This window comes from Diadema antillarum, unplaced genomic scaffold, assembly GCF_040938485.1.
Source record: "Diadema antillarum isolate AM-2024a unplaced genomic scaffold, OU_Dant_1.0 seq00000083_RagTag, whole genome shotgun sequence".
Taxonomy (NCBI): Eukaryota; Metazoa; Echinodermata; class Echinoidea; order Diadematoida; family Diadematidae; genus Diadema; species Diadema antillarum.
Window position 1 is genome coordinate 209,947 of NW_027271176.1, and position 23,127 is coordinate 233,073.

At 36.8% G+C, this 23,127-nt stretch overlaps 1 protein-coding gene across 1 annotated transcript in view; it reads left to right on the forward strand.

Moving 5' to 3' along the window:
* The window catches only part of LOC139726448 (uncharacterized), a 45,317-nt gene that overhangs the window by 15,955 nt on the left and 6,235 nt on the right, over positions 1-23,127 (forward strand). The window contains exons 4-11 of the mRNA XM_071637404.1: positions 7,624-7,698; positions 8,944-9,038; positions 12,382-12,546; positions 17,157-17,283; positions 18,745-18,819; positions 19,809-19,939; positions 20,981-21,041; positions 22,984-23,028. Coding sequence (XP_071493505.1) covers positions 7,624-7,698; positions 8,944-9,038; positions 12,382-12,546; positions 17,157-17,283; positions 18,745-18,819; positions 19,809-19,939; positions 20,981-21,041; positions 22,984-23,028 — 774 coding nt within the window. The remainder of the gene's footprint in view (positions 1-7,623; positions 7,699-8,943; positions 9,039-12,381; positions 12,547-17,156; positions 17,284-18,744; positions 18,820-19,808; positions 19,940-20,980; positions 21,042-22,983; positions 23,029-23,127) is intronic.

A 23,127-nucleotide genomic window follows, 5' to 3' on the forward strand; every position in this document is an offset into this window, starting at 1 on the left:
ACCATGGAGATTACTCAATGCATAAACTTAAATCAAACTAGGGATTACCGCACAATAACTCTTTAGGGAAAGATTTGGCCATGGGGTCAGAGGTCAAGTGATAACGTTAAAATGTCATAATTTTTCCCGATATTTTGAGAATTCATAATTGTAGCTATACGTTTTGTCATGAGAATGGATGTTAACAGTTAGTGATTATTTGAAGAATTATGGGTCATTGGGGTCAAAAGGGCAAGGGTCAAAGGTCAGGTAAAAATGCTCAAATTCCTGAATACTTGCTCTCTTAAATTAGCCATCCATCCAAATGAAACCCAGATCAAGGAAAGTAAACACTGAACACATTTGTGATAAATATGTCATTTCAATTTTTGCCAATTATGTGATTGTTGTCTTATTGTCAAGACATACTCTAAATCTGCTGGTACTGAATACTAGAGAACCATGTGATATGGCTGAGGCATACCAGTCGCCATAGCAACATTTCTAGGTTGTTGGGGTTTTTTTTTTGACACTGATTGTGTTTTACTCTTTTTTTTCATGCCAAGTAATGATGTTTGTTTATTTATTTATTTATTTTTATCAGGTGCACTACAGAGATTTTAAGCACATATATTAGAATTTATCAAAGATCAATGAATATGGGCTAGTTCAAGAATATAGATTCAGAAAGTACAATTTTGGTGAGTGTTTCCTATATCTTTTTTATTTTGACTGTTACTAAACCTTTCTTAAACATAATGAATTCTTCCGTATTGTGAAAGTAAATTGAAAAAAAAAAAAAAACCAATGCTTCTTTTCTGATGGTATCACAAGACTCTTAGAATTTACATGTACATGTACAATATACAAATACAATGTTAAAAAATCAGCAAAACACTATGTTGTTGGACTTTTTCCAAAGATATTGTGAGTCAGAAATTTTATGGTGATAACTTCCTGCTTGACACAACTCTGTTAATTTGACATGGATTAAGAAAACACTTCATACATGTACCTGAGATACATGTACAAGGTCACGGTCTATCATGGTGGATCTGATGCTCAATATGCATGCATGGTCAAGAAAGAAAAAAAAAAAATCACCATTAATGGCAAATTGAAGCTTCAGGTACTCTTCTTGTGGTTGCCGTAAAGAGGGTACATCATGCATTATTCAATGTTTTTATAGCCAAGTTTATAAAATGTTACCGTGTGTTTGGTTTCTGGACAGTGCGGCTGATTTAGGGGTAAGAGAGCTGGGGCATTACAGTGTGCACAAACCTGGGCTAGCCTGTGTAGTGCATTCTAATCAGCATGTGCTCCAAACTTGTAGCAGTATTAAAGCCTACTCAGAAGGCAGCGTTGCTTTGTGTACAATATGTGGTGTCATGTGAAGGCTCATTTTATTTCAACTAAGCTGCAAACAAAAGTGAGCGATTGTGATTTCTACTAGCTGTGCTCCAGCACATATCAACTCTTTCACTGTTATAATACATACTGCAGATACACACATCATGCATACACACCATGTACACATGTACTTATTGTTAATTGTCAAGGTACTGTACATTGTATATGATTGAATATTATTATTATTATTATTATTGTTATTCTCATTGTATGCACTGTATAACTCTCTGGCGACTGGAGTATGATGGATTGTTTGCACAGCTGTGATTAGTGCACTGAGATGTGCAATACTGTCGCTGGATGAACATGGTTCGATTGTGGTAAGGTACATGTACCATGAAAGATGAGAAAAAAGAACCATCATCCTTTGTAATATTTGACAAAAAAAGTCGGGGTCCAACTTGCACTAATTCAGAATACAGTTCTGCATGTCAGCTGTTGGATGTATGAACTGTAAGTAATGTGATTATTAGAAATGGAAAATATTTAACTCCACGAGGATGTAGTGCAAAGTTACCTCAGTGCTCTACAGCTGTGAAAATGTCAAAACCCTACCAAAACAATTCACTCTGGTCTTGCATTCATATGTTTCATCCAAGACACGTGTAATGTATACATCTATGAAGATGTACCTGAAGCTCATTGTATGGACTGAAGTTGTTGTTGTATATACAGTGTAGATAATACAGTATGAACAACAGTACCTTAGCTACAATGTAGGATAGTGCTTTTATAATTCAGGCACACATGGCCTGTGGTTTAATGTCTCAAGAGACTTGAGAGCATTTGCTCTAAGTAATTCATGTTCTTTCTGCATACCTTAAGCTGTAAAGTGCAAAAATGCTGGAGACCTTTGGCATAATCCTCACCAGGGGGGCTTCCGCATTGCTGTAGTTGTATAACTACAACATTCAGCTCTGATCACAATATTTTATCCAAAAAGTAAGGTGTAAACCTTGAGGAGTGGTCAGTACGCAGGAAACAGTCTGATAGAGGCATTAGCTCTATGTACAATGTATCAGTAGGTGACTTCAAAAAATACTCTGCAACTACCATTGTAGTTTCAGTCAGAATTTGTTCATGTACAATTGTAAGAGGACGATGAGGTATCTACAAGTTTATTTACATGTACTTGTGTCCTACATGGCACTGTCTCTTGTCCTTAACATCATGCAGCACTGTTATATGTTTTTTTTTCTTTATAATGATGTTAACATTTTCACACCCCCCCCCCCCCCCCCCGTAAAAAAATTCTGTTGATCAAGTTTGATTTATAGCATATTTGGTATCATGTGCAATAATCCCCACATGCAAGTAAGATATGGTATTGCTTTGAGAATATGATCTGAAGAGGTTGGCTGCCTGATCAGACTTCTGCAGTACGCCATGTTAGAATCTGTGACATAAGCCTTTTCTAGGGACTTTTTTTTTTCTTAGAGTTTGAAAAGCATTCAACCAAGATTGGACTGGAGCCAATATTTAATAGCTTAAGAATATTTAGTTTGATGTCTCTGCTCTGAAGGATGACAGTATGTATTATGTTTTTCGAGCTGTCTGTTTACAAGTCCATCCGTCTTGTTCTGTCTGTCTCACATATCATTACACTGACTTTAATAGTTTTGTTTGTTGTACGTAGTCCTTAAGATCGGATTTTCCGTGCAGCAAGATTGCTTTTAGATTTTAGTTCTACCATCTGTACATGTACAAACTAGCTATTAAATCAGTAAAACCTGAAAGTTTGACAATCTTGAGCTCAATTTTTACATTTGTTCCCTTTTTGACAGCTTTTATATTGTATAACATCTATTGTTACAGAGACTCCAACTCTCCCGTTTTCGACGGGAGATCTCCCGCTGAAAACCCATTTTTGCAAAATCTCCCGTTCTCCCGTTTGAGATTTGATTTCTCCCGCCCTGGCTCTTTGTCTCCCGTTGGAAAGGATTTCTTACATATTTCTATCGTATGTTGAAAAAATAAGCCTTAGATAGCACCAGAGAGCATCTAGAACCCTGGGAATTTCGCGCTTCGCACATATCAACTTTGAGTCTCCCGTTTGCTAGGGGTTTCAGGCGGGAGAATCTCCGGATCAGAAGGTGCTTTGGGTTGGAGTCTCTGTTGTTATTTATAATGACTATTGATTGCAGTGAATTTCATTGTACAGCCTGGGCCATGCATGCCTGGTACAAGTCTTTTGATTGAGATGGCTTGTAAATCTGCTTGACATTGAATGTCATTTGAAGGTTGCTTGACATTGAATGTCATTTGAAGGCTACTAGGTATATGGATTGCAGTATGATGGTGTATACAGCCATTATTTAATGATATTTCGTGACTTACATTTATGAAATGAACTGGTATTAGAATAAATCTTTTGATTTTTACATTGTAGGTTTTTTGTTTCTTTGAAATTATGCTGCAGGTCAAGATCAATCTTATGGAGGTCATAATTGTGAATGCTGATTTAGGGATGACTCCGACAAATTACAATATACAGTATCCTCCACCTCATCTTCCAATCGCGAACTTTTGTTAAAATATGTGACCCGCTACAACAAAATGATCCTAAAGTCGGGCGAGGTCGATTATTTGAAAATTGCATGACACAATTCCCTAATCTTTCTGCTTTAAATTGATATATAACACGTCTTATAAAAATAATCGGCTGCGGAGATATCGATGTTTAAATGAGAGCATGTCAAGACGTCTGGGAAATCACTGTTTCGAGAAAAGCGCCCTAAAAGTTCTCCTTGCGACGCAATCACAATCAAGAGACACGCAGGTCAGTATTCACCTCCGGACAATAGAAGTTAAGCCCTAGCAACCCCCGAAATGCTCATTCAAACACAGCGTCGGCGGTCTCCTCACCGACCAATCAGTGACCAGGATATCAGGAGAAGCGGCTGGGCATAGCGCAACCCGCCCGCACGCACCAGTCGACTGGGCAGTGTGCGAGCTTCACGCTTCGGTTAGCGGCAAGCAGCAAACTGACCAATGAGATTACTCTGGTCGTTGTTAGGGGCGGAGCCTATGTGTGGCGCTCAATCCAAATGTGCGAACCAGTTTCTGCTTCGTTGAAACGCCAAAAAAACATGGCCCAGAGAAACGCTGTTTTTTGGTCTTTCCTTTCATCATATTGCTTCAAAATTTCGACAGATGATAGAAGACATGTCAGACTCTAATAACATGTCAAATTCAGAAAATCGTAAGTTTTGACCAATTTTGATGCTCTAACTTCAAACTCGATTTTCACGGCTTCGACCGTGTGCGACTTTAGGACCATTTTGTTGTAGCGGGTCACATATGATTAAAAATGATAATGTAGTTCTACATTCCTACCTACAACCATTCACATTCACCTCTAGCACCCATATTGCGTAATGATAGAGCATAATGACTGAACATCGGCACATATACACTTGTACATGTACATTGTACATGAGCCAGACTGAATGCTGGTTATCTTGTACTGATAATAACTTCAATTTGTTTAATGTATTTCATCTTGGTATGATTTTATCAAAACATTAACACATCTAAAATAAAAAAAAATTGTTGACATAACATTGAGCAGATTGTATACATTTCCTCAGCAATTGTTAGAGTAGAGAGCTGAAAATGACTCCTTTTCTAAGTAGCTTGATATTCATGTTAAAACTTTACTTGGTATTCATCAATTAAGTGTCTTGTAGGATATAATTATGATATTATGTTTCAACAGACAATTTGCAGTCATACTCTTAAAAGTGATTTTCATAGCAGATGATATATGAATGTTAACCTGACATATATTCTCTATAGTGAAGTACATCATGTTGAAGTCTTGACTGTCATGTTCTTTTAAATCTGTAGTACTTAATGTAACAGTGTTCATTGAAATGTGATTCTGTGTAAGATTTTCTTTAGAAGTCACAGCAATCTTTACTTCTCATTCCATAACTTACAATTTAGGTCTCTCACTTTACTTTAACAGTACTAGTAATTAACATGCATTGTAGTCATGAATACATTGATTTCATCTTGTGAAATAAAGGTAAACATACAAATGGTCTCTTTACTTCTTTTGTAAAGTAAATAGGGGGGCAGATATGTGAAAAAGATGCTCACATCCGGCGGAAAGTATGAAATTTTGCATATAGGGGTATTTTGGGGCGCTGATTTCAAAAATTGCCCGATCCAAGAGATCTGACCACGGGTCGGCCGCCACTTTGAATTCCAATATGGCCGCCATCACAAAACATTTGAAGATCCCTATCTTCAATTCTGAATAACATAGGCCATTAAAACGTGATACATAAAAGCATGGTGATATGACGACTTCAATAACAGACTTATTTGATATGTCTGGTAAGCTGCACGGCAGCCAATTTGAATTTTCCTACGTAGTTGCCATGTTGGAGTGTGGAAAATTTCTATCTCGGGTTTGTAAATTAGGCTACCTGATTGAGCGCACGTTTGTAACTGATTGAGTATGAGCTGCTGTATTTACATTGTGACATCAGTGAAAGGTGCATTATGCTTTATTTTTGCTGCACTTTATGGCATGCCTGTGAATGCTAGTCATGTTTGTCTTGGCAGCCTTATTGGAATTCAAAATAGTGGGCATTGCGTTTGTCAGACACATCACATTACTTATCCATTTTTTTTTTTACTCAGAATGTAAAAATACCTGTTTGCAGCTAATTTCCGCGTCACTCGTCACTTAGAACTTGAGAAAGGGATTTTGACCTTTTCGTTGAGGCGGCCATCTTGGAATTCAAAATGGCGACCATTCTATGTTTGTCAGGCACTTCAAATTAATCTGTCATCAAATTCAGCATGTCATAACGCTTTTATGTACTAAATTTTGGTGCCACAGGTCGTTTAGAACTGAAGATAGGGATCTTTAAATACATGTATGTTTTGTGATGGCGGCCATATTGGAATTCAGAATGGCGGCTGACCCCGTAGTCAGATCTCTTGGATCCGGCAATTTTTGAAATCAGCGCCCCAAAAAATACCCCTCTATGCAAAATTTCACATTTTCCGCCGGATGTGAGCATCTCGACCAATTTTTGCTACATACATCTGCCCCACTAAAATGCTTCCTGCTCATTCGGCAGAGCTCTAAGTACGATACAACCCTTGGAAATCTTGGCTGGTAACAGTGTGTGATTGTGTAGCTCATCAATCCTGACTAAAAATGCTACATGCTAAATGGGCTGCATGAATACTGGTCAGTGGGTGGTCATAATGCAATTAAGTGACTAATGGAGCAAGGAATGAAATTGTTATATTGCCTGGCACAGTGATGTCATGTCAGGTAATGTCATTCCAGATTTTGACTGACTGCCAATGAGGCTGAAATGGAATGCATACATTTATGTGCCCGGTACAAGGTGACCGTATAACATAACAAATATTGCCTTATCTATTGTTGTACAACTGTAACATTCAACTGTCTCTTTGGAGTTTGATTTCCCTTCAAGACAGTACTTGTAGTTTATCTCAATGCTATATTGGATGCGCTTCAGGGAAAATATAATCTCCTGGGGGAAAGTATAAATCCCACAGAGATGTAATGTGGTATATTACATCTCCAGATATTTGTCTTATTTTTGGTTTGCCTCCAGACTCACATAGATTCAAGGAAAAGTGATAAGAGATGTCCATCCTGTACTATGTACAAATGTTATGTGAAGTAATCAGCAGCATATTAAGGCATGGAGACCTACATTTGTAGCAGAATGATAATAATCAAAAAAATTATGTGATACCTACAAGTACTGTGTATGTGCAGAGCCATAAATGTCATGTAACATTGTACAAATGTAGGTTACTTGTAGCCGTAGTGGTGACAGGACTGTGTGAAAAGCGAGCTTGCCTTGCCTTAGGAGCTACTACATACCAGCATATTTGCAGTTATTTGTTTAGTATACGTGTACATGTACATGTGTACATAAACACTGAGCATTGTATACCATGTCAAGTTTTGATGAGTAATAACTCCACGATGCACAGATATCCTGGAATTTATTAGCAGAATTTTCATCTTCAAACATGAGGAACTTGCAAACAACTGTGTACCCAGTAATTTGATGCTGTTGCAGTCTCAGTCCCTCTTCTTCTTCTCCTAGTCTGTCTGTCTGTCAGTCTGTCTGTCTCTTTCTGTCTGTCTGTCTGTCCATCTTTCTCATACTAAGTTTAAATGGGTCTAACAATAGATCTGTGGAATGATTTTTTTTTTTTCCTTTGCAGTACTGGAATATCCTTGCCCTGGATGGTAGCAACTGGCAGAAGGTGGACCTATTCAACTTCCAGACAGATATAGAGGTGAGAAAGATTTTTTTTTTCCTCCAAATAATTTTCATTCACTTCCAATCAAATTATACAAAACACATCAATTCTCTTTGGTATTAATGTGCAAACATAAGGGAATAATTCTTGTATAGATAAGTGAAATAATCATACTTTTTCATGTTTCAATATGACAAATAAAATGTCAATAATACAACGATGACTGAAGGAAAAAGAAATGGAAGTATATTGTATCTAAATAAAACCCATCCCCCTAAAACTAAAGATTGCTTCAGTCTAGGTTTGCAATAAGAATGTATCAGTTGTGAAATGATTGTTGATAATGATAAAATATGTACATGTACGTCAATGCCTGAGACATGTCTGACGGTTGAAGAAGTGCAAGCGATTGTGTACAGCCTCTGAGATACAATAGTTGTTTAGATGTACCTACAACCCTGAAAACCCTGTTATCAATTGTTGAACAATGATTCCATTTCAAAAGTCTGAGTAGCATCATGTTATTAGGTGCCAAAGTCTTTGATATCATGTGAAATTTAGCTGCGGAAAAAAAAAGTGGTTGTAAAGGATAATGAAGGCAAAAATCTGTAAAAATCTACTTAAATGACAGGTTGTAAACAAAGGCCAATTTGGATTTGGTTAGAGTTTATGAGCATTGTGTTTCTTTTCCCCCCATAGATATCTTGGTACTAGCAGCATGATTTCAAATTTTTGGTATGCTCGAGTGTTTCGTCATTTGAATTTTTGAATTTTTCGTCCATTTGAATATCATTATAGGGCTCAGTCATCGAAGTTCCACAATTTTCACAATTTAAAAAATTTACAGTATCAAACAGCATCTTCAGGACATTAAAATGCTAGAGATATTTTCATACAAGCGCTTTTCGTTTCTGCATTGTAATTTAACTGCAAATGTGGGAAAAGTGTTCATGCAGTAATTTTGGACAGATGAATGTAAGAAATTCTTCTGAAAAAGATACCATTGATAGGCCAGTAATGTATGTAAAGACTGATCTTTGAAGGACAAAAAAGAAAATAAAGTGTTGAAAATTATGAGATATAATAATGTTGCTCTTTGTAGACACTATGCATTGGTTACTTGTAATCCTTCCACAGAATTCACTGTCATTCTATCAAAGTTTGATAATTTATACACTCGTTTCTCTTTTTGCTTACATGTCTGACATGACTAGGGCAAGTCACTTAAACTCTTCTCACTGAGCTGACCATTTCACATTCTTTTTTTTCCCCTCCTCCCAGGGGCCAGTTGTGGAGCACATATCAAAGCGCTGTGGTGGTTTCCTGAAGAATCTAAGTTTACATGGATGCAAAAGTGTCACTGATGATGCCTTGAAGTGAGTTGATTTTCTTTTTTCTCAGAGAGTTCAGAGCTCTCACTACTTTCACTTCCAAGAAGAGGACACACACCGTGATAGAGCTTTGCATGGTTGCAATTTTGTGTGTGTGTGTGTGTGTGTGATTTCTTGAGAACAGTGCTTGATACATTGTAGCTCATCACAGGGGCTGTGTGATGCTTTAAATGGGGGTGGGGGCATAGTCTCTGGTAGTCTGTAGAATCTCTGAGCACAACAGTTTGGTAGTCATTGGTCTTATATATCTTTTTATTCTTTTTTATTTTAGGCCAGAAGTGTGTGGAGCCACCCCAGCCCCATTATGCTGTTAAAACATCACAGGATGTAGATGATGATGATGATGATGATAATAATAATAATAATAATAATAATAATAATAATAATAATCTAAATGATAATAATAATAATAATAATAATAATAATAATAATAATAATAATAATAATAATAATATGGTGGTGTTGATGATAATAATAATAATAATGATTATTATTATTATTATAACAATAATTAAAAAATAGAATAATATCAAATAAATACAAAAAAAATCAAACTTTATTTTGTTTGCTGAAAGAAAGAAGGAAAGCAAATAGTTTACGAAGAAGGAACATTTATGGCTGCAGACTGTACTTTTCACTTCTCTCTGTATTTGTTTGGCTTTATACCAAAATGATTATAGTGCAACTCATGTCATTGAGGTGATGTTTACATTATGCAAGGAAAACTTTAATATGTGGAGCACTCTATTTATGTTTCGTTTGTACCATTGCCCTACTGGACATCACATGTTTTGTAACCTTCCTCAGCCAGTGATTACAGCACATGGTGTTAACTAACATTTTTTAAATGGATGTGTTCCACTAATATTTCTACATTTACTGAACCCACAGTTACATGCATATTTGGGGCGAATTCCCTATCATGTGTGCAATAAATGCACACAGTGCACAATGTCCATGGGTCTGCCGAACTAACTTCTACTGTGCATATGATACACTGCCTTTTGAGCCCTTAGAGAGCTTTGAAGGTTGTGTGCATATAATTATGGTTAACTCAGCAAGAAAAAAAAAACTGTGTTCCCTGACAAAATGTGAAGTCTTCTGACATCTTTCTGTCAAAACAAACAACAAAAAGCAACAAAAACTCCAAAAACAAAGGACAGAAATCACTCACTTTGTAATAGTCCTATAAGATATCTGGCAACACTGTACAATCACGTCTTTGGAAAAATGTACCCTATCACTGAAACATCGTCAACAACAGTTGAAATATATTCTGCTCTAGGATGAAAAAGAGAATCCCTTTGACATTTCAAAGGGATTTGGCACAGTCTATCTGTATGATTATGCATATCAACAAAAATTTACAATGTAATTGACAGCCATGAGTCTTTTGCATAGGGCTACAAGTGGTCAGGATGCTGTGAGATTAAATGCTTACATATGTCATAAACTAGATGTAATTGTCCTTGAGCGTGAACTTTGGTAGTAGCTCTATATCTACAGAAGATACCATTAGCCAGTATGCACGTGCCCTGACAGTTTTCACACCATAGTTTTTTTTTTTTTTCGTTTTTTTTTTTTATCCATGTATGTTTGTGAATTATCACAGAAGTCCATTTAATGATATTACTACCAATGCAATTATGTAAGTAAGGTAATTTCAAAATCAGCATTTGTTCCATGATTCCAATATTACAGGGCTAATACTACACTGTATGTGTAACCAAGCATTTTGAGCCCTATTTCATTGCCAAAAATGAGTACAGAGCATGAGTACAGAGGGTAATTATCACATCACAGCTTACCTGAGAATGTTGACCAAAGTATGGATGATTTTAAAAGGTCATTGCAGTGACTACCTGAATCCTGCCACCACCAGTGAGTTTTGCCAGTACATCATGGAGAACTGTGCTCTGTGTGCAATACATCAAATTCAAGCTGAGCATTCATTTTCCACTGATTGGATAGAATTTGTGCTCTTGTCATCAGCCACTCAGCATTTTGATCTGTCCATCCTGATATTTAACAGTAGTGCAGCCTTGGTATCCTGGTTTCATACCCATATGTGTAACAAGTGCTCTCTACAGTGATTCGTAGTACATTGAAGAAATACATGTACTACGAATCAATGCAGATATTTGATAGATGGTATTTGCACACTTTCACAAACTCTCAAGAAAGCCTGTGTCTCCGTGCAATGTAAATGATTTTGGCTTGAGACCCAGAATTGAGAGTGTGAAGATAGTGGTACTGAGAAGGCTGGTGAGAGATGATGTTAATCAAGAAACCACAGGAAATGTGAAGAGTTAACATTTTGAGAGTTAAATTGTGTGCAACATTCTTCATCTTGTTAATTTTTATACATACAAAGTATCCTATCCTGACAATGACTGTGCATCCAGTAATATCGATTTTAAGTGCAGGGCCCTGTTTTATGCAGAGTTAAAATTGATTATATATTTGATTTCAACTGTAAGTCTATGGCAGCCTGTGTGTTACGGAAAATTAAAATCAATTTTAACTTTTGATAAAATGGGGCCCAGGACAGCCAGTCTGTATCTTCTCAAGTCCTCATTGCTAGTATCTCAATTCATGTTTACTACAAATGTAGGTGTAGGCACATTGTATTGAAAAACAAGTTAAGTCTGCTGCGATGTGTCTAATGCTAAAATGTTGATGCTTTTTTTTGGAGGGGGGGGGGGGGGGGGCTTGCCTGTGCCACCCCAGTTGATGAAGCAGTCTTTGGTTAAAAAATGTCATCCAAGTTGATGTTGTCTTTTGTGTATGACATGTAAACCTTTTAAACATTTGTCTTGCACTACATGTACCTGTCAGACTTTAAGTGCAAACTACATGTATGATGATCACTCTGGAGAAAGGGATTAATTTTCCTTGTTCTATCAAAGAATTTGTCTTTTGTAAATCCAGCCCAATTGTAGAAAAAGATATGAATATTTTGTAAGCGACACTTATTCAGTTTCCATGGTTATGATCAAACTGCTCTTGCTTGTTTGCTTGATGCTCGCCTACTGCCATGGTAAAGACTATTGACTAAGTTTCAGTGTAGTGAAGTGCTTTATAAAGTTTCGTTATATCATTTTATGGCAAAATAATAATAACAATAATTCTCTGAATATATGCCTATTGAATTGTGAAATGAAATGAATTTACTGACAAAAAAAAACATTGATGGGTAAAGATGAATTTCTTCAAAGGTACAAGTAGCTTTTTCCAATTTCAAATGATTTTATGGATATTTTGCATCGAATAATGTGTTGTCACTCATTCTCATTAATCTGTATTTCTGCCCTACTCGTATCTGCAGCACATTTGCCGGTAACTGCAAAAATATAGAAGTACTGAACCTAGAAGACTGCAAAAGAATCACAGATCATACAGCGCAGAGTCTAAGTAAATTCAGCAAGAAGCTGAGCCAGCTCAACATGGTGTCCTGTACAGCCATCACAGACAACGCGCTAAAGAGTCTCAGGTGAGATACAAACTGTCATACACCATGTAAGGTCAGGCATGGCACAACGTAAACCAAGAGGAGATTTATGTGTGTTGTTCATTGCTGGTCATAGCAACAAAGCATGTTTTTTGTCCTTTTTTTTTCAGTGTTAACCCGTTGAAGACAAGTTCCAAGAATACTTGGGCAGGTATCTATGGGAAATGTGTATTATATCAAAATCAGTCCATCCTCAGCGGGTTAAAAAGTCAAGCTCTACTTGAAAACTATTGTTTGTAATTAGAGTTCAGTATTTACTTGAAAATGAAGCTTTCTATTAATCATTGAACAGCTATACTGTGGATTTTCATTATATCAGGCAGAATACTCTTTTCCTAAAGTTGGCTTCAATATCAACATAAATGCCAGAGTGAGATACTGCCTAGCAGTTTATTAATTAGTATTTATATATTTCTTTATTTTGAATTTCATTTTAGTCAAGTTTTATAGCTAAAATATTGTATTTTTATCTGCTGGCTCTGATGTCTTTTGCTGTATTATCTATCCTCAGTATTTTTGTTTGTATTGCTTCAAGATTTTGTAAACTAGGCAACAATATCATGAGAAAGCAGCACTAATTGCCCAGTAGTATTAGAGACATGTAAAGAGTTCCACAAGTATCAGATGAAAATACTGCAAACATCACTATAGCCTGGTTCTGTGGTCTATAGATGCCATTGAAACTTACATACATTTTGTAGTCACAGAAAGTTGTGACTATAGCTTCATGTCTGGATTTGTTAAGTGTCAGCTCGAGTGAGCTGTTGTAATTGCTTTGTGTCCACTAATTGTCGCTTTTAATCTGTGTATGTTGTATTCGTAATACATAGGTGTCATAATGAGGACTAGACATACCATTTTTTTCCCCCAAATGATAGAGGTTGCCTCATATGTAGGAAACCCAAGCATCCTCCATCCTTAAGGGAAATTTTATCCCATATAGGGAATCACAATCTTCAAGCCACTGGCTTTTTCGTGGTTTATTCCACATTTGACTGTTGTAAAAAATATTGCCTGCATTGTTTTTATGAAATCAATAAATTGAATTGAATTTGAATATTATGGCGCTTTGTAAGAAAAAAGAAAAATTAGAGATGTAGATCGTTGATTTGTTTTGCTTGTTTATTTTTTTTGGGGGGGAATCAGACACATTAAAAAAAGTTATGAATTTTGAAAGTTAAGAGAGTAAAGCAAATTTGCAACTCTGTGTCACCTAGGTCTTAAGCAGCATTTCATTCGGTGTGTAAACACACACACGCACTCAAACACACAAAATCAATAGTTTTCATTTTTCTCCCTAGAAAATTTTCTCAACAATTGTTGGTGGTATATAATCAGAATAATTATAATTAAATGTTTTTGTGTGTCTTTCTCAGCAGATAAGTTCTGTCTGTGCCCAAATATTTGAGAAAAATGCAGATTGGTGACATTTTGTGTGCAGTCCCCTGTCTGATCTTTCAAGTGTATACGCCGAATATTTCTTGAGGTTTTCATTTTTGCAAATTTTGCGAATAGGGTACTATTCGCAAATTCAAAAACACACGAAAATATTATCTCTGATCACAACCTGAACGTGAACTACACTCATATATTTCTTTGTTCAGGGTTGTGCTCCACAATCGCAAATTTAACCACTTGCCAAATTGTCAAGAAGTCCCGATTCACAAAAAAATTACATGTACAGTATGTCCCCCAAAAAAATTACAATAAGATTTTTGCATTGATAGCACCCAATATGATTAAACTGTCTAAATGCTACTTCAGGGTCTTAAATTATAACATCTTAGCTCTATTTTGCAGAAAACCCCATTCAATTTGGTTAAGCGGTCACAAAGAAATGTGAAAAGTTGTAAATCTTGTCATGGGTCTGATTCTTCCAAGTTTAGCACTTCGATGCTTTTGTGTGTGAATACAATAGACAGAACTTGGATCGAAGAGATTCTTGACATCCTCTACAAAATTCCTCATTTCTCTTTGACCACTGAAGCAAATCGAATGGGGTTTTCTGTAAGATGAGTTATCGTTTCATACCCTGAATTTGTATTTAGATTGATTCTCTATTTTTAAAGATTTAATTCCGGAGGGTCCTTTTGTAATTTTTTTTGGGACATAGGTAGACTCGCTAAACATATGGCGTATACAGTATATTATTTGTTATGATGCTCTGATAACGGCCTTTCACTGAAAACATGCATTTTTAGCTCACCTGAGCCAAAGGCTCAAGTGAGCTATTGCGATCGCCCTTCGTCCGGCGTCCGTCGTGCGTCGTGCGTCGTGCGTCGTCCGTCGTCCGTCGTCCGTCGTCCGTCGTGCGTCGTGCGTAAACTTTTTACATTTTCATCTTCTTCTTGAAAACCCCAAGACCGATTTTCATCAAACTTGGCAGGTAGCATCCCTAGGGGGTTAGGAACTCAATTTGTTAAAATGGGCACCATGCCCCACCCAGGGGGCCCCCAGGGGGGCCCAAACCCCCCAAAATTAAGGAATCTGTAAAAATCTTCTTCTCTAGAACCAGAAGTGATAGAGCTAAGTTAATACTATGAGTTAGTACATTGATGACTGTAGTTTCAAGTTTGTTCATGGCAGAATCAGGGGTGCCCCCCTTGGGACCCAGGGGAGGGGGGTGGGGAAGGGTTCTAATGGGGCCTAAATTGTACATTTTCATCTTCTTCTTGAGAACCCCATGACCCATTTTCACCAAACTTGGCAGGTAGCATCCCTAGGGGGTTAGGAACTCAATTTGTTAAAATGGGCACCATGCCCCACCTAGGGGGCCCCCAGGGGGCCCAAACCCCCCAAAATTAAGGAATCCGCAAAAATCTTCTTCTCTAGAACCAGAAGTGATAGAGCTAAGTTAATACTATGAGTTAGTACATTGATGACTGTAGTTTCAAGTTTGTTCATGGCAGAATCAGGGGTGCCCCCCTTGGGACCCAGGGGAGGGGGTGAGGAGGGGTCCTAATGGGGCCTAAATTGTACATTTTTATCTTCTTCTTGAAAACCCCATGACCCATTTTCACCAAACTTGGCAGGTAGCATCCCTAGGGGGTTAGGATCTCAATTTGTTAAAATGGGCACCATGCCCAACCCAGGGGGCCCCCAGGGGTCCCAAACCCCCCAAATGAAGGAATCTTTATAAATCTTCTCTAGAATCAGAAGTTATAGAGCTGAGATAATATTATGAGTGAGTACATTAATGACTGTAGTTTCAAGTTTGTTCATAGGAGATCCAGGGGTGCCCCTCTTGGGTAGGGGGGTGGTTGGAAGGGTCCAAATGGGGGCCTGAATTGTACATTTTCATCTTCTTCCTGAAAACCTCATGATGGATTTTTGTCAAACTTGGCAGGTAGCATCCCTAGGGGGTCAGGATCTCAATTTATCAAAATGGGCACCATGCCCCACCCAGAGGGCCCCAGGGGGCCCCAATCCCCCCAAATTAAGGAATCTTAAAAAAATTGGGCCCTTATTGTACATTTTCATCTTCTACTTGAGAATGCCTGGTCAAATTTTAATTTAGATTAGTGACTGCGTGAAAGGTGAACTTGCGATACTCAGGTGAGCGCTAGACCCGCGGGTCTCTTGTTATGGAGGTGGAGTTCACTTATGCACTTTCTAGCCCCTAAGTTTTTTTGTGACCCACTTTATGTTTGCACACATTAATGTCTGTGTCTGGTGTGTGCATCTTACATATTGTATGTGTGTGTGTGTTGTGAATCTGTGCTGTGCAATGACTGCTTGCAACCTTTGTCTCATAACAGAATTTGTTTGTAATACGGATAGGGGAAATCCCTATCAACTTTGCTCTTTGAAAGCAGCATATCCACTCTTTATCCACTCGTTACCAACTCAACCCCATCAATCTTGTGGTTTAGTAGGGATTCATGTTTCTCAAAATTGTTCATTTATAATGTAAATCACAATTCAGAGTGGGCGTAGGGCCTGATATGCCAGGTTTTTTTAACTTGTATATGTACAATTGTAAGAAGCATACTGTCCCTACGTGTTAAGCAATCACATGACCAAGGTGATTATCTATGTGCTAACATTACACACACAGACACACACATACATACTTTACATCAAGAAAACAGTGCAGGTGTTATTAGGAGCAGGAACTTGCCAATGATAAGACCATCTTGTGTGCATTCAACACATTGATAAGTATGGCAAAGGACACAGAGAGCTATTTTCCAGTCTTGGTAGGTTCGTGAGAGTTTTTCAAACTGCTGTAAAAGTGGAAATTTTTGCGGTGTTGACATTTTTGCGCATTTTGCGCAACCAGAAGCTAGCGCAAAAATAAAAGCACACAAAAATATTTTTGCTTGCCATAATGTTCCAGTAATTAATGTCTTGATTCTGCGGAATTAAAAACACGCGAAACTCTTCTTAACCGGTCGAGCGTGAAAAATTAGTCGCGCGAAAATATCCACTTTTATAGTAGCCATAATGTGTTTCACTGTGATGGTGTTGTTATATGTTTGAACAGGTAGTGTGTGCAAAGTTATTGGTCTTGTCATTTTTACTACAAGACTTTGAATGAGAGCCAGGGATATAAAGTCCACTTCTTTGACAAATTTTTCTTTTCTCTGCAGCGATGGCTGTCATCTTCTTAGTCATCTAAACATTTCATGGTGTGACCAAATTGGCGATAATGGCATCGAGGCCCTTGTCCGTGGTTGTCCAAACATCAAGGTTCTCATCCTCAAAGGTTGTCATGCAGTAAGTTCCGTGCTACACACAAAACTTGAAAATTTCAACTATGTTTTTTTTTTTTTTTTTTTTGCTAATGTGAGTTTTAAGCACTGTCTGAAGTACAGTGTAGTACTTGTGTCTTTGTTTGCGTATAACAGATGGTGCTTCCCTGTTAAAATCAGTTGGGGGGATGTGCACACATTTTTTGCTGTTAAATGACCTACATTTCTGGAGATGAGATTTCATTGTAACACAAGCAAGAATTTGTCTTACAATGTAACCTGTGTCAGAACTGTGATTAATTATGAATATTTGCAAGCAAAACCAGAAAGGTATTAAGAAGGTTAAGACTAAAAAAATGACAGCAGTGGTTCAGTCGGGAGCTCATAATGATGCTATGAATTCTTTTTATGACTGATTTATCTGCATTTGTACTTTTCACAGAATGTTAATAAAGTAAGTACATTGGTTTTCTTGCAGGAGGATATTTATTAAGCTACAGAGGGCATGAAGAATCACATTTCTTCAGATGCAGAATCTATCTTTTACTCATAGGAGCTATACCTTGTTTGTGTGTTCACATGCAAAGTAGATGCAGAGCTCGTTGAGGACTTTGGCCATGAGTAAACAAAATGACTCATTTAATCCAGCGACGAGTCTGTGAACATTGTATGGTTTGACATCCAACATTACATCACTAATGAAGAAGAATTGTAAGCATTCATTGCTCTTCTAGAGATGCACAACACACACCAACAACTTTTTAGTGCAAAGCTAACATAGTGAAGATCTGACCTGATTTATAAATACATCAATTCTAGGCATTACCTTCATTCTTTGGTACTTACCATTTTGACACACTGTATGGCAATGCTAGAAAAGAAGTGTACTTATATTACAGCATGAATTGATATGAAGACTTGAGTTGATAATAACATTACATTGTATCATTGTATATCAAGAAAGAGCAGTTTGTGTGTCAGAAGGGGATATGGATCAATTGGAATGTCAGGATTATCAGATGTGGATGGAATTTATGAGCCTTATTTTTGTGTCATGCTGCTCTTCAGCTGCTCTGTGATGACCATGGCTCACTTTGTGATGACCATGGCTCACTTCCACCCGTTTCTGTTATGTTTGAAGTAAACTAAAAACATGATATGTTTATGTGTGATTCACACGTATTGTAACAGTGGGTTTCCTTATTTGAGGTATGAGTTTTCTTCAATTTTGTCTGCCCTTTGTATAAATGAAATTTGTAGGATCGCAACTGCTGATCTACATTTTAACAAACGTGTCAGAAAAAGGAACCAGCAGGAATTGAACAAATTGATGAAAACTCATACCTTATATCTTCACCCCTCTGCTGAATAATCTCTTTGTTTCCTTATTTGTCCACAAATTCTCATTTCTCAAAGTATTGCTAGTGCAGCATAGCTTGATGTTTCTTTGTTTTCTCTTGATTTCCTGTAATCCTTATATCTACAGACTACAGATGATGGAATCACCCACATAGGCAGCCATTGTAAAAATCTAACAACACTTAATGTCCAAGGATGTGCAGTAAGTAAACCGTTGAGAATTGTTGTGAGCGATTTGTATGAAAAAGCAATTTGTGAGCTAGCTGTGGTTTCAGCTTTAAATCTGAATGAAAATATTTCTCTGACCACCTGCTCTGAGATGCCTTGATTGTTAGATGTGAGTTTGTCATCGTTTAGGTTGTATTCATCAAAACTATTGTTTGACAATTGATATCTTCAGTATTGCATACTTGATAGTAAGTTGTGATTTCAGTTACAGATGTAGCCCAATCTCTGTGTTACTCCTGTTTGTGATTAAGATATAGGGATAAGGTATTGTATAGCTAGTGATTAGAGACAATGTTCATGTGTGGTTAAAGTGAGAAATTTGAGAAATATCTTCAGTTTCAGATTCAAAATGCAACAGTTTAAAGTGAAGGCAATTGAATGTTAAATGGCCTTTTCTATGGCTCCTTCCAGTTTCTATGATATTTTATTTAAAAGTAGCTGTGGAATCAAATAAGTGTCTCAGATTTCTCCAGCAAGTAGTGATACATTCAGCAGTGATGAATGGATATCAAGATAGCCTCATTTTCTTTTCTTTTCTTTTTTTTAAATATTTTAAAACTATATCTGTCTCTTGCTTGAGGATTTAGAGACACTGTGTAAAGTGTTAGATTCATCTGTGACCATGAATTGAATTCTTAAAGTTGTCAACCACAATTTAAGTTGCAATGTCATTGCAGAGTGAACCCACTGTAGTTTAAAGACCCCTGTGCTGATTACTGTAAAATCAGAAACATTTGCAGAATGATTTTTTGTTTCGCAAACTGCCACTGGCATTCATTCAATGCATTTTACTTTCGCAAGTCTTGGCTCGCAAAATTTACGAAAGTTTCATGCACACAAAAAATTGTGATTTTACAGCAATGTTTCATGTAGACAGTACGTAGGGCTATCAGAATTGACATCACTGTGTGTAAGCAATGTGTGTATGATATAAGCCCTGTGTTTCCATTCCCCGTAATGCAGCTAATAAGTGACGACGGGATGCTGGCACTGGCTAAAGGCTGTCGGACATTACAATCACTCTGTGTGTCCGGCTGTACCCACCTGACTGACCAGACTCTTGGTGCATTCAGTCAATACTGTCACAAACTCAAGTGAGTCACTCTAATCAGGTCATACTAAGCATCATCTGTCTATCTAGTGGCCAAACTTATGAATGTTGTCTAGACAGTTTCATAGGGTAATGGTGGATATTTTACTTTCTTTCTATTTCTTTCTACATAAATGATAGTTTGATCTAGATATGGAGTTTAAATGCAAAAACTGATACAGGTTGTACATCCATTTTCATCAGTTTGAGATATTTGAGATCATGTCTGCTAAGAAACAAAATAATTTAAATATGATATGTAATTATTTGTAATATCTTCTAAATATTTCTTATTTAATGAGTGCAGTATCATTGAAAGATTTTTTGTTTCTATTTAATGATGACCTTACTTTAAAAAACTTGAAAAAATTGCTTTTATCTGTTTTTACATTCAAACTCTTCATATATTTCAAAGCTAATGAATGAAATGTTCATGATACGTGTACTTTGGTGACTGTGACATATTTGATGTTTTCACAAATGTGGAGTTAATTACAGTGATATTAAATGTGGAGTTCCATACAGTGATATTCATCCTAATTCTTCACTCTTGTCTTGATATTTAGCAGCCTCTGCATTCAAAGTCTAAAAAACAATTGACTGTGGTCTGTACTTGTGGTCATGGACTATGATATTGAAAGTGCACATTGGTGTCATCTTAAAAGTTTTAGTATGAACAAAACACTAAGTTAACCCATTGAGGACAGTTTGATTTTGCTACAACACGCAGATGTTGCCGGAGTATACTCTGGACTCGACCTCAATGGGTTAAGAGGCTGCTTTCTTTTGTCATGAATTTCTTTTTTCATCGTGGACATGATTACAGATATTTAGAGTTAAACGTTAATGAAAGTTATCACAGCGAGAATGATTGTGAAAGGCAGGCATTTTCATATGAACATGATATGAGGGAGATATCATCATCATTTTCTGTGTAAGTGAATACGTACTTCTGTGCAGCAAATTGAAACTGAGATCTGCCATTATTTTGATATGTGATACCCTTGCAACCTCACTATAACCTTCCATATCTTCTGATCCATAGGACACTAGAAGTATCTGGTTGTTCACAGTTCACTGACAGTGGCTTCCAGGCCCTAGCAAGAGTAAGTGTATCAGCGTACACTTTACAACAGGATATATCTTATGGCATGTACAAACTGTAGCATGCTTGATCCAGTATGACCTATTTTGAGCTATTCTTTTTACCTTCTTACATTTCTTTTCAGCTTACCTGTGCCATCACAATTTCTTATTGTTCATCAGTTGTCATTTTATTGTTAGTCTGCTGTGTATTTGGTACAGTTTTATCTCTCTTAATACTCTTGTTCAGATGTTAATCAAACTCTTGAAAAATAAGTTTTAGGGGCAAGGGATACAAACTTTTGCAATTAGCCCTTGACCCTTACATTGAAATGTCGGAAAGGTTCTGCCTCAGTCTATCTATCTGCATTGATGCATGAATGCAATCCTTGATGAAGATCTTTGTCCAGATCACTTCTGCTTTGTGGAGAGATATATACAAAATTTAATGGGTCACATTCATTTTTAGCTGCCTCTATGAAATTATGGAACAATTTACCAGACTATATTAGGAATTTGTTTAATGTGCTTTAAGAAAGCAGAAAAGCACTCCTATTTAGTAAACCTTTTGCTTTTTAAGTTGAGAACTCAATGTGAATCTGTACCCTCCTACATATTCATTCTTTAGTACATAAAGACTGAAATGATATGTGCTACACTGTATATACCATTAAAGGACAAGTCCACCTTTATATACATGTGGATTGAGTGAATGCAGCAATATTAGTAGAACACATAAGTGAAAGTTTGGGGAAAATCGGACAATCCGTTCAAAAGTTATGAATTTTTAAAGTATCTCAGTAGTCACTGCTGGATGAGAAGACTACTACAGTGTATGATGTCATATGCGTACAACCATATAAAGAAAATAAAAAGAGAATTTCACGAAACTTTACTTTTTAAATAAAGTGCACATTTCTTCGACTTGTTACTGACATATGTTAAGGGTAATGTTATTCCCCCTGCCTTCTGAAAGAGAGAAGTCAAGTGTTCTTTTGTTATGGGAGAAAAGTGAAAATATGTTGAATTTTCTTTATTCTTTCTTTATATCGTTGTACTCATGTGACATCACAAGCTATAGTAGTCTTCTCATCCAGCCTTGAGTGAGCAGAAACTTCAAAAATTTATAACTTTTAAACAGATTGTCTGATTTTCCTCAAACTCTCAATGATGTGTTCTACTAATATTGCTGCATTCACTCAACCCACATGTCTATGAAGGTGAACTTGTCTTTTAATAGATAAAGTTGTAGTATTATCCGATGGTGTATGTACACCTTGGGAAACCTAGAAACTGTATTGATGGCAAATATCATCTTTTGCTGCTCCAGATCAGATGGCAGTAATCACCTGTCTGGGTTTCTCTCTCAATAGATTTAGAATTTTAATTGAAATTGGCCAATATCATCCCCAGGAATAATGATTGCAGAAGTTTTCAAAGCGCTATGTGGCAGGTCTTTTGTAATTTCAAGCATAACTTTGCTGTTCTGTTTCCGAAAGGATCACAGTTTCAAATATTGTGAGTGGCTGCCTTTCCAGGTAATAAATAATGCGTGTTCATGCAGCTCCTTTTAAGAAACAGTTACAATTTCATCACTGACATATCCCTTGTTGAAGCATCACAAGGATGTACGTCAAGTTTGAATCATCTTAAAGCTCAGACAAGTGTCAATCCATGTGGAATATCATAACTGTTCTCTTTCTTAGTGCCATCCACTTGTTCCATGACAGTGTTTATGAACAGATCTTCAGAATTACAAATTTATCAAAGACACCTTGTTTAAGTCCTACCCCCGTGAATTTGAAGGGAAAAAGAGCCAACATTCATGTCATAATTGCCTTGATCATAAATGAAAAGGGGTCTAGAGACAGTCACTTGTTTAGGTCTATTGCAATTTGAAAAGTGAACCCATGCAGTGTGAGTACTTGTTAATCCATTATGTATGTCTTGTTTGTGCAATATCAGACATGTACAGAGCTGGAAAGGATGGACCTAGAAGAGTGTGTTTTGGTAAGTATGAGACAATTCAATATTGAAATTTTGTTGAATTAATATGAGTTCTTTTCATGTATGGATCCTGCCTTTTCAAGAATATGGCAAGTATATAAT